General features: G+C 41.4%; 2 protein-coding genes across 8 annotated transcripts; one reads left to right on the top strand and one right to left on the bottom strand.

The window, feature by feature from the left end:
* Window positions 1-1,955: 1,955 nt before the first annotated feature.
* On the bottom strand, window positions 1,956-5,830 carry LOC107223042 (cyclic nucleotide-gated cation channel beta-1). Of its 7 annotated transcripts, XM_046740479.1 has the most exons (15): window positions 5,680-5,830; window positions 5,482-5,611; window positions 5,201-5,354; window positions 4,996-5,129; window positions 4,744-4,893; window positions 4,415-4,674; window positions 4,233-4,322; window positions 3,955-4,142; window positions 3,734-3,875; window positions 3,500-3,659; window positions 3,240-3,451; window positions 2,893-3,158; window positions 2,685-2,805; window positions 2,478-2,618; window positions 1,956-2,409 (listed from the first exon to the last, which is right to left on the bottom strand). In XM_046740479.1, the coding sequence occupies exons 1-15, from the start codon at window positions 5,704-5,706 to the stop codon at window positions 2,170-2,172; spliced, it is 2,415 nt and encodes an 804-aa protein (XP_046596435.1). In that variant the 5' UTR covers window positions 5,707-5,830; the 3' UTR covers window positions 1,956-2,169. The 7 variants fall into 7 exon arrangements, with proteins under 7 accessions (XP_046596435.1, XP_046596432.1, XP_046596434.1 ...); XM_046740476.1 differs by having other exon boundaries at window positions 4,415-4,893; XM_046740478.1 differs by having other exon boundaries at window positions 3,240-3,421; window positions 4,415-4,893.
* A 3,227-nt stretch (window positions 5,831-9,057) lies between these two features.
* On the top strand, window positions 9,058-12,549 carry LOC107223036 (esterase E4). The gene is made up of 9 exons (XM_015662602.2): window positions 9,058-9,336; window positions 10,228-10,513; window positions 10,590-10,775; window positions 10,847-11,052; window positions 11,132-11,303; window positions 11,372-11,538; window positions 11,683-11,833; window positions 11,922-12,057; window positions 12,210-12,549. The coding sequence occupies exons 1-9, from the start codon at window positions 9,073-9,075 to the stop codon at window positions 12,376-12,378; spliced, it is 1,737 nt and encodes a 578-aa protein (XP_015518088.2). The 5' UTR covers window positions 9,058-9,072; the 3' UTR covers window positions 12,379-12,549.
* The last annotated feature ends 4,021 nt before the right edge of the window (window positions 12,550-16,570 follow it).

Below are 16,570 nucleotides of genomic sequence, written 5' to 3'. Positions count from 1 at the left end.
GTTTCAAGAATGCTCTTACCAAAGGGCATAGACCGATAACCGTAGTGAATCGTCCCCAGACGGAAACCTGGATCACCTTTTGAGAGTAGGTATGTTGGTACTAATGAGATACGTTGAACCTGCAAGCTTCAGACCTCTATCTATTTTGGTTTTTAATAAATCGAGAAAAACGAAAAGTCAGAAAATATCTTTTGTCTCAGAAGCAGCTGAACCGATTTGAATGAAATTTGTACACATTATAGTGTAGATAATGGCTATACTCGGAAAAACAACAGCTCATAATCTTCACAATAATCGTTAGAAACAGGCGATTTTGTCCAATATTTTTGTTTTCTTATGACAACTTTCTAGAACAATTTTTAAACTAACTTTATTTAATGTCTTTATAAATTTAAACGTTATAATTTTATAACGTTTGAGTTTATTAAGGGTCTTATTTTTCTTCACGCTTATCTAAATTTAAATTATTTCTGGTTTATGCATTTTTTTGAATGGAATTTCAATGATAAATTAAAAAAAATTAAGTCAACTATCTGAATCCCCCATTTTCAATTCTAATAATTAGAGAGAAATTAACGACAACAGAGTTAGGGCGGCTAGGTGGTCTAGTGGAGTAAGTCTCCGGTAAAGCATCTCTAGATACCAGGTTCGATTCCTGGCTCCGTCGTTAATTTTTCAAATTCACCAGTTTGTCAAATTTACATATTTCAACAAAAATTCTCTCGTAGATTAATGATTTGCACACCAGCATCTCATTTATTAGACGGCATTGCCGTCTTACGGGCTTCTCATCGGAAGCAAAGGATTCAAAAAGGGTAAACATAACATCTACACACTACAGTCTCCTTACATCGTGCATGCAGAGAAGAAATTCTTAATCTAATAATTAGACTTTGAATTTCTAATAAGAGATCTAAAATGACCGTTCTCAGCGTTTTTGAAATTGAATAAATTTTTCAAACTTTTCACCTTCACATTGGACTTGCCATCTAGAATTTCCAAAATCTGATGTTAGATTCATAACTAAAGATCTCAAAAATCCCTGGGTACCCACTTTCACGGCTAAATTCTTTCAACTCTTTCACTTATTCAATTATACAAGTTATTTTACCGTTAAACAATGATATAGTCAAATTTAGGGCTTAGCGTGAAAAATTTGGGGGTGAACTTTGCTCCTTTTTTTCATTCAAAACATTTGTCAAACAATGAATTTACGAGCAACTATTGCCTTTACATTATTTTACATTATTTTTGTCTCTATATTGACTGGAGTATATGAACAAATCACAACACCCTTGCTAATTATTATCAACGTTGCTTCTTTCATCAGGATTAACTATTTTCATTCTTGCACGTTTTTATATAGTCCAACCGATCAGTAGTTCCGGGCAGAGATTTTCAATGACTTATACTTGTAATTTTCTAATATACTGGACGAAAATACGCCAGTGTTTGAATCAGCAGAACTTCAAAGTCTACAAACCCATTTTCGCATAGATGCAAAATGACTTCTGATGTTAGTTTGAAAAAACTAAGAACCGTCACGAGACCAATCATTTTAACTTCCTATCCGAATCATGTGATGTTATATATAAAAGTCTTTAGCAATGTACGAGGAGGACAATTTTTACACATATGTAGGTATTTAGAATATTTAGATGCATAAATAAATGTTGCGCATTATATTGGATTAGAAAACAAATGTTCCATAACACTACCGATGTTTCGGGGAAAACGAAAGTCTGAAGTACTTGCCTGCATTTTCCTCGGAACGAAGAACCACGTAATCATTCAGCGTGAGTTGTTACTCTATTAGTAACTCACCCAAGACAATCGAGTGCAAGTGAAGAAAGTTTTACTTACAGTGCACTGGATATTGCATTGCCAGTGCCGATTAGCCTTCGAAAATTTAGCCTCAATGTATTTTCGACAGTGTGACAACGCGCAAGAAACTTTCTATTCATTCAAAATTTTATTCACTGATTTTTACGATGGTCCCGTTACAGTAGTAAAAATAGACATAACGTTGCACACTCGATCATATTTAATACAAATATTATATCTAAAAATAAATGCTCAGTCCTAACAAATGGCACTATGATGCTATAAAAATTACTCCGGTCTTGAACCTCTTGTGAACAGATAAATGGTCGGTCAACCTTTATTTCGTCAGTGCATTTCTCTGTGGACAACAACCATGCACTGAAAAGTGTTGACATCTCTGAGTCCGAGGCAGGGTTCGGAGGTGGTTTTCTTGACACGTCTTTCGTGACAAAATAGGCTAGTGTTATTGTTCACGTTGACATTCTTCTTCAAACACGTTGCAATAGCGTTCGATCGTGTAATTGGCATGATCCGTGGTGCCCGGGTCGGCTTTGCGGTTGACTTTCTCGCCAGTTCGTCGTTCGCCTAAAATGAAACCCACAAGTGTAAGATAAAGATACTGACACTAACAGTACCTCGTCGCTTATTCTCACCGAGACCACCTGCAGATACGCTGGAATGAAGAGGCTCGAGCCCACCGCTGCTGCTTCTCTCTTCTTGTCGCCGTAACGCTGCATCCTCCGCTGGGAGCCGTACTTCAGGAGTCTAGCCGTCATCGACTCCTCCGAAACGACCTGAAACGAGATCGGAGGTTGGATAAATCACCTGCAGATCGTCGCAACCGTACTGCGTGCTCATACCTGGAGGACAGTTTTTATCAGCCGTGGCATTTCCAGCGGAGGATCTTTCGCCAGCTTTATCACCTCCGACTCGCAGTCCGTTAGAGGTCTTTCCCGTGCGGCGTTCTTTCGCATCAGGGACCTGATGGTGTCGAGCAAGCATTACAGAGAATAAGTCAGTGAGAACGAGAGGTCTGAGAATACTATTCCCTAAATATAAGATTCGCACCTCGCTTTTTTCTTGAGAATTTCTTGGGCGTCAGGATAGTGTAGGATAGCCTCGTTAAGGTCTGACTTGCTCAGGACGAAAAGGTTGGAAAAACCGTGGGATCGGACGTCCGCCGTTCTCCTGTTGCCACCGTTTAGGGCCAACAAGCTTATTTCTCCGAATACCGAGCCTTCCGTCAATGTTGCGAGGACCTCGTCGCCGGTAGGGCCTCCGATCACCTGGACTTGCCCGGTCTTTACAATGTACATCTCCTTTCCAACTTCTCCCTGAAAAAGCAGATGAGCATTTGTAACATGAACGTTTCATGAATTAAGCGATAAATGCTCAAGTTTATGATGATCCACCACCTTTCGACAGATTGTGTCACCGGGAAGATATATCACCGGGCGTAACTTCAGGACGAGTTCTCTCAGCAATGCTTCGTCACAGTCATGAAACAACTGGACCTTGCTGAGGGTCTGAATGTGGACGTTTATCGCCACGTCGGTCTTCATCTTTATTGGCAGTGAATCCAGTATCCTGCCTTCATCTTGAAGCAGCACGGAGGTATTGGTTGACACTACGTTACAATGAGCTTTGAAAACATATTATAAAAACATTCACTAACCAAGAGTATGCTGCTGTTCCCAAGTGAACGTGAACCAGAGTTTCACCCGCTCTTGAAGCTCCCGGGGCAAGTTTAACCGACGCATGTATTCCAGAGTTTCGTCGACCAGCTTTCGGTACTCGGTTCTGGAGTAAGTCGCCGTTGTTATTATGTCGCGAATCTGCGGAAGTGAACGTGCTTTAGTCGTATCAACAAGTTTCCAGTGCTCCCTGACCTCTGGTCTCGTGATTATACCTGGCCGATTAGTAAAGCGAAGACGAATACTCCCATCAACCAGCTTGCAGTCATGAACATGTACTCGTACTCGTTCTCTGGTTTTGGGTTCTTGCCGATAGACGTTGCTGTCTTGGTCGCGAAGTAGAAGCACCTAATGTATCTGGTAGTTTTTTTTTTTAATTTTTTAGTTTCGTTTGATTATAAAAGGTGATAACCAGCTACAGTGGAATGGAACTCACGCGTTTCCAACGCCGTTGAATACCCAACCGTTGCTACCGAGGCCCTCCCAAGCCGAAAAAGCGTAATAGGCACAGGCGTTGATATGGATGAGGTAAAGCATGTAGGATAAAGTGCGCGCAATGCGGACAACGTGAGGATTCGACAGTACGCTGTCCATACAGTTGTATAATTCCCAGAATGTCTGTATCTGAAATTATTCGGGGATTTGCTAAAGAATTCTTCGGATCTGATCGACTTGAACTTTGGAGGCGAGGAATTCTGCTAATCCTTATCTTACCTTCAAGAATCTAGGGATCCTAAGAAGGGCCTGACAGTATCCGTAAGCGAAATACAAAACGTCGAGGGGCAGCAGCGACAGAATGTCCATCTGCATTATTGGAACAGAGCGATTTAAATCAACCAGTTCAATCATGCGTGCGATGAAGTACTAAGACGGATTGTATCTTGGTGGCTACAGACCTTGAATTGCCATTTTCTCATATAGTTTTTCCTCGTAAGCCTTGGATCTTTTACCCAGAAACCGTCCTCCAAGAACATCACGCGCGGTCTGACCATGACAATGTCAACCAGGTAGAAGAGGTCAGCGACATAGTCGCAAATGAGCCAGATCACAGTGTTCTTCGTATTTTGATATGGAAACGTGCTCCGCAACGGAATAACGCAGCAGTTATAAGTGAAACACAGTGTGACGCTCAGCAACCAGTAAATATAAGTGTAACCTATCGAAAGAGATAGCAAGAAGATCAACGTCGATATTTCGGGTGAAAAAATGGGTTTCAATTTTATACTTTGCGGATCTATAGTTTTGTTCCAATCGATGTTTTTAAAACGCCACCACAAACTCCGAGGCTGATCGTCTGTATTCGACCAGACGTTGTCGTCCTGAATTGCCGTTGATATTCCAACCTGCGTCGCGTTCGCGCAGTTGCAGTTGTCCCCTGTATATAAGCATCGAATTAACGCGTTAGCCGGGAGTTTAAAAATCTACAAATCATACTGCCAAGCTTCTTTTAGGATATTTCTCACCTTGCCCAGCTCACCTTGTTCGCTGCTGGCGGTCGAAGGTGTTGGCGGGAAATCGAGACGTCGACGAATTCGCTGGGCTCGTTCGGTGAACGCGCGAACAAGATGCTGCATTCTTTCTTGGATGAACAGCTGACCGTTCGAGTGAAGACTGGAGCAAAAATATGGATCTAAAATCAAACCCGGGATGTCATCGACTAGACTATAAATTGAGTTACCGACATGTAAGCGTTGCTCCCAGACTCGCAAATCCCGCGATAATTGCTCCTCTCTTCCTCACTGTCTTTGGTGAGGCGAGGAACTTTCTCGTAAAGCTTTTCCAACTCCTCGAGGCCCGTCAACGGATCGGGATCCGCTACTCTGGGTCCATCTGTAACTGTGATCAAGTCATTTTTCAATGGTCGCCTTATTCTCTAAAGCTTTCGAATCGCTGGCCACTCGCTTTTGGAGAGAAGACTGAATTGAAATGTTACAGCATCATAAGGTTGTATTGTACATTATACCCGATAGCAACCGCTCGCTTGAGTTGTTCGGGCTACAGAGCAGGCTGTGATCACCGTCGCACCAGGATCCTATACTTGGTTTATCGGACGACATTCTGTTTAGCTCTAATTGCACCGGATATACCATTCTCTGGAAGAAAGAAGAAATGTAGGTACAGAATTCGAATCGTGGCTTACGGGCCTCGACGGCTGTGATACCTTTTTTAACAATCCCATTCTTTCCATCGCCGTGTTTGAGCAGGGACTGAGAGATATCTGTAGAACGATACTACGGAGTTTGCGCTCAAGAATCAATCGATAAGCGCACCTCCACTTTAGCGTACATGTTGAGAAAGGGTCATGGCTGATTCGCATATCCCCAGGGGAAAGGTATTCTTATTATTGCCTGAATTGAACCAGCAATGGTCAGCTTGGTTACATCAATGCTGACATATGTACTGTATATGAGACTGTACATACGTGTTTCTCACTTAGATAGCGTTTACGAGGAATGGATTACGTAATGGCGGAAAAATTAACCACCACAAGATTTGGTTCTCCATGCGTACCTTTCGAATTGAAGATTTTTCATTGATCATGTAAAGCAGGGAATTTGAAAGACAATAAATTTGGATGACAAGATTGGCTCTATGATCCAGATTTGATTTTGCAGTTCAAACATAACGAAATAAAAGCTGACGATGCAGTGACTATCGAACTGTCCAAGGAAATCAATCTACGCATTCTATTTCAAAGACTAATCACGCATCATTTGATTTTTTAGATTATCACAGCTCCCGAGGCGGATCATTAAAATCGAATTCTAGCTACGAGATTTACTGCTGGTAGTTATGACTTTCAACGTCATGCTCAGGGCAATCGTTCGGCATGGGCTCGCTGGGTTTGAGTTAACGGTCCCGCGATCCATGCTGTTCCCTAACTCTGGGGAGAGCAGACCAACCGGAGAATCATTTTTCAACCAATGAAAGATCGTGCACTGAAAAAACTATTTGCCATTTTTTACAAATCTTTCATTTGAAGTTCAACAAACTTATCAACTTATTCCGACAATGCGTTGATTCCATCGATGAACTCGCTGGTTTACCAGAAGGAGCTGCAATTCGTTAGATTTCGCGTGAAGAACGAGACCATCCGACTCTTGAAATAATCGACTTGTCCTATTTTTCGCACGTGTGCGGAGTCTCTGTGACTCGGTTGTGCAGTTTTTGAATGATATATTCAATTTCAAGTCTCCCTTGAAGCTTTCTAATTCGTAAAAGTCGCATAATCCACAGATGCCAGCAATCCATACACCCCCTTACCGAAGCCTATGTCTCGGAAACTACTGATTTTTGGGACTTGTATTCATGAGCTTTTAATTGGGATGATATGTACTATAATAATATAATATACTGGAAATCCAGCTAATTTGACGGGGAGCAAATGTCCATAAGGATTCTGCGGGGTCCTTTAGTTAAAATTTACATCTCTACGCGTGCTCGCGAAATATATTCGGCTGGTAAAGACCTCAGCAGATCCTATACTCTGTTGACGTTTTTTTTTTTTTATTTCAAGATTATACTTATGGTTTACTCAAATCGCTAATGCATAAGAATATATACGTATACATTTATGCATCAAAAAGAGACAAACGACGATAGATAATCTACGATATATATTTGTTGTCATTTTAATATTCATGATAATAAGCAACTAATAAATTGAAGTTGGATCTACTTTCATTTCAAAAGAACGTTTGAATATGAAAGTTTTTGCGTCATGTAGGTTACCGATATGAGGGAACACCATGAAAAAAAAGAAAATTGAGTATTGGGTGCAATATCCGGTTATGATAATGACATTTGAAATATTATACATTTTAATATAATCCAAAAATGCTATAATTTTCACCCGAATACGATAAAATTACGTCCCCTGTACGATGACAGGTGCCATCTTCAGTGCTGCCAATACTGCTCATGTCATCAGGTGAGTTTAACGGTTATTGTGAAGACTATTTTTCCGAGACATTAGCCACAGCGAATCGCTAATGAATATGGATGGTCATTGTCACGGCAAGAACTTATCAAATTCACGCACAAATTTACACCTTTACTGAATTCAGCTTTCCTAAAAATACCTAATTGTATACAAATTTATACAGGGTAATTTATTCGTAGCCGAACATGAGTGATATGTTAATGTGGAAATGGGTAGAGATTCGTGGTTGTTTAGATCGAATAAATGACCCTGTATGTTTGCGTAAAACGCAGGTGTGGATTGCAGCGCCAAACTTTAATATTTTTTTCATAATGAACTAGTGTTCTGGAGAAGTTCACTGGTTGGTTGGGAGGATGAATACGTTATTTTCAAGACAATCACCCGCCTCTGGAAAATTTTTGTTAAATACGATAATGACGACCGGCGATTTTATCTACTCAATGTATAATTTCCCCTCTTACCATCCTTTCTCCGTTATGAATCCAACTCCTGCAAGAGACATGGTTAGTTGGAAGCCCGGACCCTAAATGAGTTCAATTTTTAGAATGTATTCAGGTGGAGTACAAATACTACCGTGAATCCGGACTCTGGGCGTGCAACATTCTGGGCGAGGTTTTACGACAAATGAATCGCATCAAAGCCGTGACTTTTTGCAGTGTCAAAGTTCAGCAGAATCCCATAAAATCTAAGATTGCAATTTGCAAAATGCATTTCCACCAAATACATTCGCAATTAGTGAAAGATACGATCACAGTAGTATCCTCTCTATGGTTAATTTTTGTACCAATAAAGAACAATCAGTCCAAACTCAACCTTGTACACTCGGTAAGAATGGCCATCCATCCGATTAATATCTTCGTGCGGATGATTATGCTTTAAGTCGAGACTTGATTATTGCTTGGGTGGCAATGCAAAACCAACGTTGGTCAGATATAGTAAGCCGAGACTCGACTATTGCTTGGGGTGCCGATACAGAACCAACTTTGGTCAGATAGAATAATCCGACACTCGATTATTGCTTGGGTTACCGATACAGAACCAACTTTGGATCGCCAGTGTACGCCAATTCTAAACCGTTGTTAGGATCACCAATCCACAACCAACGTTGGGCCATTATAGGACGCCAATCCTTAACCGTTATTACCACTTCCGATACTGAATCAGTGTCGAGCCGACTTGAACTACCATTATAGGACCCTTATATCGGTAAATCAATATCAGAACGATACTGCCCCGTTTTATATCAAGGCTGAAACTAGCAGCCAAACGTTCTACCGTTGAAAAGAATCAGGTACAGTGAAGACCGATAATCAAAATTTTGTGAATTACCTTAAATCTCCAATACTTTTATAGCATTATGAGGGTAAAACTGAACTGCATTTTTCTATTATCACAAAGTTTAACACGTTTGGCTACTAACTATGGCCGTTAGCTTCAGCATCATGTTTTATAAGAATAGCTGACATCGCATGATTTCTGCACAAGTTCTCGTCTATCAAGCTATTATTTGTGCATGTACGATAATTAATGTCCCAGCACGTGATCTGCGATAAGCTTATAGAATGAAGAAACGGATTCGCTTTGAGGGGGCAGAGGAAACTATCTCGCGCCATGATCGCTGCCAAGTTGAAGCAGCTAAATCGGTTAGACAGTCGTCACCGTGGTGTCATGGGAAAGATCGGCTACGTGATCGCGCTTGCCGCGCTGTTTCTGGGTCTAGGTTATAACTACTATTTCACCTACGACTACGTTCACGTGACCATCGACAAAGGTGTGATTCGCGGATTCAAAACCACCACCTGGCGCGGCGTTCCATTCTTCAGTTTCAAGGGAATACCCTACGCACAACCACCGCTGGGGAAGCTCAGGTTCAAGGTCAGTGAGCACACTGGCACTGGTTATTAACACGAAAGTGACACTCGATTTATGCAGGTGAAAATACACGCGAGCATCTTCGATGTCAGTGGAGTTCAGAAATAATGTGCGATTTCATTATGCTTATCACGATGATAATTATTTGGTATATGATCGATGTAACTCGCTGTTAAGTATCGTCAGATAACTTACAAGCTCAGAAATATCATCGCTGCTGATTATAGTATGCGAACGAACCGTATCACTCGTGCAGACATAGCGTGCGGTCAACCGGTTACGAAATGACCTCGAAATATTCGAATTATCCGCAGTGACTCTCTAACTTATAGACACTTATAGTATATCTCTATACCACCTCTATACACATATATTATAGCAGTGAGTCCGGGTAATAACGGCACTGAGCGTCGCATGAGTATCCGTTTGAATCGCTGATACCTCAGTGGTTGTCAATCGGCAAACAAACAAATGAAAGCGTAGACGTTTTACATATTTACACATTTTATTTCCATATAATAGGCATTTTTTGGCGATCTACTAGTATAAGAACCAAGCTGTACCAGAACGATATTGTGTGTAAACGTATACTATATCACGTAAACTATACTTCGGTTCACTTTGGTACCTGTACCAACGGCTCGCCAAAAAACGCCTAATATGTAAGCAACCATGGTGCAAGGATACCTCGCCAAAATCCTTCGAGTTGCCCCTTGGTCAGATTTAAAGCGTGATAAAACAGAACGGAGAATTTTTCCTCAACTCCCGCGGCTGTTGTCACTGACATTTTCAATGTCTCAAATCTCATAATTTAATCTCGAAAATGTCTCCCTGCTCCGCATTGTTTACCAAAATCTGCGAACACTCGTATAGCTTACCACACTTTCCAAACAGGCTCCACAAGAGGAAACTGCGTGGTCGGGAGTCCGAGATGCGGTTTCGCATGGCAGCATATGTCCGCAACTCGACGTAGCGTTGCCCATTTTACGGGGTGACGAGGACTGCCTCTTCATCAACGTCTACACCCCGTCTTTGGGATCCGAACGCCTCTCCGTTATGTTCTGGATCCATGGCGGAGGTTTCGAGCAAGGTTCCGCCAATGACGAGATTTACGGTCCGGACTATTTCATGGGAACCGGCGTTATCCTTGTCACAGTGAACTATCGCCTTGGCGCACTCGGTCCGTATTTCGTACCCCGAGCAACGAGAGTTACTATCCTTCATCAAATGCGATAATTTTTCATAATCCACTCCAGGGTTCCTTTCTTCCGGGGACGATGATGCCCCCGGCAACACTGGGCTCAAGGACCAGGCTGCGGCACTCCGCTGGGTAAAGCGGAACATTGCAAGATTTGGCGGGGACCCTGAGAAAGTCACCATATTCGGGGAGAGCGCGGGAAGCGCCTGTGTCCATTATCACATCCTGTCCCCGATGTCGGCCGGTATACTTGATTCATACCTTCAAGTTTGGCAATATCGAAGCACTTTGGTACCAAATCCGACCTGCTTTTAGGCCTCTTCTCACGCGCTATCGGCCAGAGTGGATCGTCTCTGAATAACTGGGCCTACACCAATGACGGGGCCGCGGTTACGATACGACTCGCCGAATATTTGGGGGCAAAAAATCTCGACCAGGACACGAGACGGGCTGTCGATTTTTTGAGGAGTGCGCCCTACTCGGACATCGTCAAGGCTCAGCAGCTGCTGAAAACTCCGGAGGTCATTATTTCGTGTTACAGTCATTGAAACTCCAATTTTTTCTTCGACGGATGATTGATGAAATGAAATTTTTTTTTAGGAGGTCAGGATACGGAAGGCTTTTCTTTTCGTGCCGACCGTTGAAAAGGGTGTCAAGTCCGAGGAGGTCTTCATGCCCGATTCACCTCTGAATTTACTGAAATCTGGCAACTTCAACAAAGTTCCGTTCATCACTGGCTACAACAGTCACGAAGGCTACTTCTTTTCGAAAGGTAACAATCTGAGGGTTACCGTCAGGGAACTGTGCGCAGATATTGACAGAGGTGATCACACGTTTCAGCGATAGCGAAACCGGAGATAAGAAAAATGGCTCTTGAGGACACGGAGCGATACGTCCCACAGGATATCAAGAATGAGGTGCTGCGAAACGAGCTGGCTACCTCCATTCGCAAGTTTTATTTCAAAGACAAACCAGTCCACCCCGACAAGATCGACGATTTCGTAAACGTAAGTGCACAATAACTTCCTTAGAAAGCTCACTTGTAGAAATGAATCCCTCAGTAAATTGAAAAGTCGTTGATGGATCGTTATCTTATATTCGCTGCGGATCTTCATTACGGTTGATTGGTACTTCGTTATTTCTCCTCGCAGCTTCACTCGGATATAACTTTCATAGCAGGAACCAACTTGGTAGTGAAACTTCTGCTCCGTCATAGCCAGGCGCCCATTTATTACTACGTTTTCGAGTACACCGGGAAGCTGAACCTCGTTAAGTTCATGCTGTGGATAGAACATCTTCCAGGTTGGTAGATCAGCTTTATTATATAACATTGAGCGATAAAACAATGGTCGGAAATACACAAGAAAACTATTTTTATTCGTGTCAACAGGTGCGTCCCACGGTGACGATCTTGGATACTTGTTTTATCAGAGAATTTTGTTCTGGAGAAAACCGTTGGCTGGTTCAGACGATGAGCACGTGATCAACACAATGATCAGACTCTGGACGAACTTCGCTAAGTATGGGTAAGTGCGTTCCTAGCTGTTATCTTTACGTAATTTTATCACGCAGATCTAATCGTTATGATCTAAACCGAATACAGTAATTACTTATTTTGTTTACTTTGGCCCCTCTCAGCGTAATTCATATCATGATAATCGTTATCTGTCTGTACCAGGAATCCGACACCGAACGAGGATCCCTTGACTTGGAAGCCCGTAACTCTAGACGAATTCAACTTCTTAAACATTTCTGGACGTGATACCAGACTTCAGATAAATCCTAATCACGAACGTGTCCGATTCTGGGATGAGGCTTACCAAAAATCAACGATAATCGATTATTGACGTCGAATGTCAATGAAATAGTGCCATGTAACTTATTGATTGACCCAGTTCTATATTTATTCATTTGCATATCACATTGATAAATCCTGATTATATTTCAGACATATTGCATACACTGTAATCACTTTTGATTTGAATGTATAGTCAAAATAATAAAGATATTTAAAAAATCAAAATATAAAATAAATAAAAATGGTCAAAAAGCGCTTGCATCATATTGAGTTCAAGATCACTGCACTAGAATGCTTACGGAAGGGACTTGAACGAGGTTCTAAAACTGTTCGATGACTTAACGTTCAACCTTGATTATCATCAGAGAACTCATTTATCAATTCGAAACCAAAATTCTGAAAGTAATGCTTCCTTCAGCCGATACCGTCAACAGGGTTTTCCAAAATAAGGAATCACTGGGTACTGGCGTGCTGAAGATTAAGGGCGGTCTTACTAAGCAACAACTAAAATACCGGAAAAAGATATAGCGTTAGACGAAACAGACCTATTTGTAAAATTCGTCAAACGAATTGCGGTTATTAAATCATGGAATAATCTGTGAAACTAGACGGAGAGTACAGTGGCATTTGCATCATCTATCAGAACAAATGCATCAATAGCGCTCATGGAGTCGACTTTAGGATGAATATCAAGCTTCAAAAAGATTTCGACATTCTTGATCTCACAATAATCCTGGCTAAGCTAGGAAATTAGTAACTCTAAGCTCGGTTTAACCGATTGCAATGTGTTTAGTTGTGACATATCTATACTTTCAAGGGTTGGCTTTACTTATTTTAGTGTCAGATTCGATTTGTATGACCCTTTTCTGACTAATGGGACCCCCAGGAACTCAGAAAACGCAGCAGAAAGTGCGCCGGACCAACAGCAGAAAAATGACGACGGAAAAGCACCAGCTCAAAGTGGCGAAAACTCAGATTCTGGTTTTATGGCTGTAACTTTTCATCCGTTGCTCGCAACGTTTCGGGACTACGCCCAATCAATTCCTCTTGCAAAATTACGTTATTATTGTGCACCAAAGAATTTATTCCAGCACTTTTCAAAATCGCGAAAATTTTCGTCAAAAATACAAAGGGGTTAGCCTTACTTATTTTTTGGACGAAAAATTTTTGGTCTCAGATTCAATTTGTATGAACCTTTTCTGACTAATTGGACCCCCAGGAACTCAGAAAACGCAGCAGAAAGTGCGTCGGACCAACAGCAGAGAAATAACGACTGAAGGAGTACAAGCTGAAAAATGGCGGATATTTAGGTTCAGGTTATTTGGGTGTAACTTTTTATTCATCGCTCGCAGTGTATTGGGACTATGCCCAATCGATTACTCTTGCAAAATTACGTCGATATGGTGCACCAAAGAATTTATTCCATTACTTTTCAAAATCGCGAAAATTTTCGTCAAAAATACAAAGGGGTTAGCCTTACTTATTTTTTGGGCGAAAAATTTTAGGTCTCACATTCGATTTGTATGAACCTTGTTCGACTAATTGGACCCCTAGGAACTCAGAAAACGCAGCAGAAAGTGCGCCGGACCAACAGCAGAAAAATGACGACGGAAAAGCACCAGCTCAAAGTGGCGAAAACTCAGATTCTGGTTTTATGGCTGTAACTTTTCATCCGTTGCTCGCAACGTTTCGGGACTACGCCCAATCGATTCCTCTTGCAAAATTACGTTATTATAGTGCACCAAAGAATTTATTCCAGTACTTTTCAAAATCGCGAAAATTTTCGTCAAAAATACAAAGGGGTTAGCCTTACTTATTTTTTGGACGAAAAATTTTAGGTCTCAGATTCGATTTGTATGAACCTTGTTCGACTAATTGGACCCCCAGGAACTCAGAAAACGCAGCAGAAAGTGCGTCGGACCAGCAGCAGAGAAATAACGACTGAAGGAGTACAAGCTGAAAAATGGCGGAAATTTAGGTTCAGGTTATTTGGCTGTAACTTTTTATTCATCGCTCGCAGTGTATTGGGACTATGCCCAATCGATTACTCTTGCAAAATTACGTCGATATGGTGCACCAAAGAATTTATTCCATTACTTTTCAAAATCGCGAAAATTTTCGTCAAAAATACAAAGGGGTTAGCCTTACTTATTTTTTGGGCGAAAAATTTTAGGTCTCAGATTCGATTTGTATGAACCTTGTTCGACTAATTGGACCCCCAGGAACTCAGAAAACGCAGCAGAAAGTGCGCCGGACCAACAGCAGAAAAATGACGACGGAAAAGCACCAGCTCAAAGTGGCGAAAACTCAGATTCTGGTTTTATGGCTGTAACTTTTCATCCGTTGCTCGCAACGTTTCGGGACTACGCCCAATCGATTCCTCTTGCAAAATTACGTTATTATAGTGCACCAAAGAATTTATTCCAGTACTTTTCAAAATCGCGAAAATTTTCGTCAAAAATACAAAGGGGTTAGCCTTACTTATTTTTTGGACGAAAAATTTTAGGTCTCAGATTCGATTTGTATGAACCTTGTTCGACTAATTGGACCCCCAGGAACTCAGAAAACGCAGCAGAAAGTGCGTCGGACCAGCAGCAGAGAAATAACGACTGAAGGAGTACAAGCTGAAAAATGGCGGAAATTTAGGTTCAGGTTATTTGGCTGTAACTTTTTATTCATCGCTCGCAGTGTATTGGGACTACGCCCAATCAATTCCTCTTGCAAAATTACGTTATTATAGTGCACCAAAGAATTTATTCCAGCACTTTTCAAAATCGCGAAAATTTTCGTCAAAAATACAAAGGGGTTAGCCTAACTTATTTTTTGGACGAAAAATTTTTGGTCTCAGATTCGATTTGTATGAACCTTTTCTGACTAATGGGACCCCCAGGAACTCAGAAAACGCAGCAGAAAGTGCGCCGGACCAACAGCAGAAAAATGACGACGGAAAAGCACCAGCTCAAAGTGGCGAAAACTCAGATTCTGGTTTTATGGCTGTAACTTTTCATCCGTTGCTCGCAACGTTTCGGGACTACGCCCAATCAATTCCTCTTGCAAAATTACGTTATTATTGTGCACCAAAGAATTTATTCCAGCACTTTTCAAAATCGCGAAAATTTTCGTCAAAAATACAAAGGGGTTAGCCTTACTTATTTTTTGGACGAAAAATTTTTGGTCTCAGATTCAATTTGTATGAACCTTTCCTGACTAATTGGACCCCCAGGAACTCAGAAAACGCAGCAGAAAGTGCGTCGGACCAACAGCAGAGAAATAACGACGGAAGGAGTACAAGCTGAAAAATGGCGGATATTTAGGTTCAGGTTATTTGGGTGTAACTTTTTATTCATCGCTCGCAGTGTATTGGGACTATGCCCAATCGATTACTCTTGCAAAATTACGTCGATATGGTGCACCAAAGAATTTATTCCATTACTTTTCAAAATCGCGAAAATTTTCGTCAAAAATACAAAGGGGTTAGCCTTACTTATTTTTTGGGCGAAAAATTTTAGGTCTCAGATTCGATTTGTATGAACCTTGTTCGACTAATTGGACCCCCAGGAACTCAGAAAACGCAGCAGAAAGTGCGCCGGACCAACAGCAGAAAAATGACGACGGAAAAGCACCAGCTCAAAGTGGCGAAAACTCAGATTCTGGTTTTATGGCTGTAACTTTTCATCCGTTGCTCGCAACGTTTCGGGACTACGCCCAATCGATTCCTCTTGCAAAATTACGTTATTATAGTGCACCAAAGAATTTATTCCAGTACTTTTCAAAATCGCGAAAATTTTCGTCAAAAATACAAAGGGGTTAGCCTTACTTATTTTTTGGACGAAAAATTTTAGGTCTCAGATTCGATTTGTATGAACCTTGTTCGACTAATTGGACCCCCAGGAACTCAGAAAACGCAGCAGAAAGTGCGTCGGACCAGCAGCAGAGAAATAACGACTGAAGGAGTACAAGCTGAAAAATGGCGGAAATTTAGGTTCAGGTTATTTGGCTGTAACTTTTTATTCATCGCTCGCAGTGTATTGGGACTACGCCCAATCAATTCCTCTTGCAAAATTACGTTATTATAGTGCACCAAAGAATTTATTCCAGCACTTTTCAAAATCGCGAAAATTTTCGTCAAAAATACAAAGGGGTTAGCCTTACTTATTTTTTGGACGAAAAATTTTTGGTCTCAGATTCGATTTGTATGAACCTTTTCTGACTAATTGGACCCCCAGGAACTCAGAAAACGC

Source organism: Neodiprion lecontei, chromosome 5, assembly GCF_021901455.1.
Source record: "Neodiprion lecontei isolate iyNeoLeco1 chromosome 5, iyNeoLeco1.1, whole genome shotgun sequence".
Taxonomy (NCBI): domain Eukaryota; kingdom Metazoa; phylum Arthropoda; class Insecta; order Hymenoptera; family Diprionidae; genus Neodiprion; species Neodiprion lecontei.
Note: the sequence above shows the minus strand (reverse complement) of the source record. Positions and strands in the feature narration are given on the sequence as shown.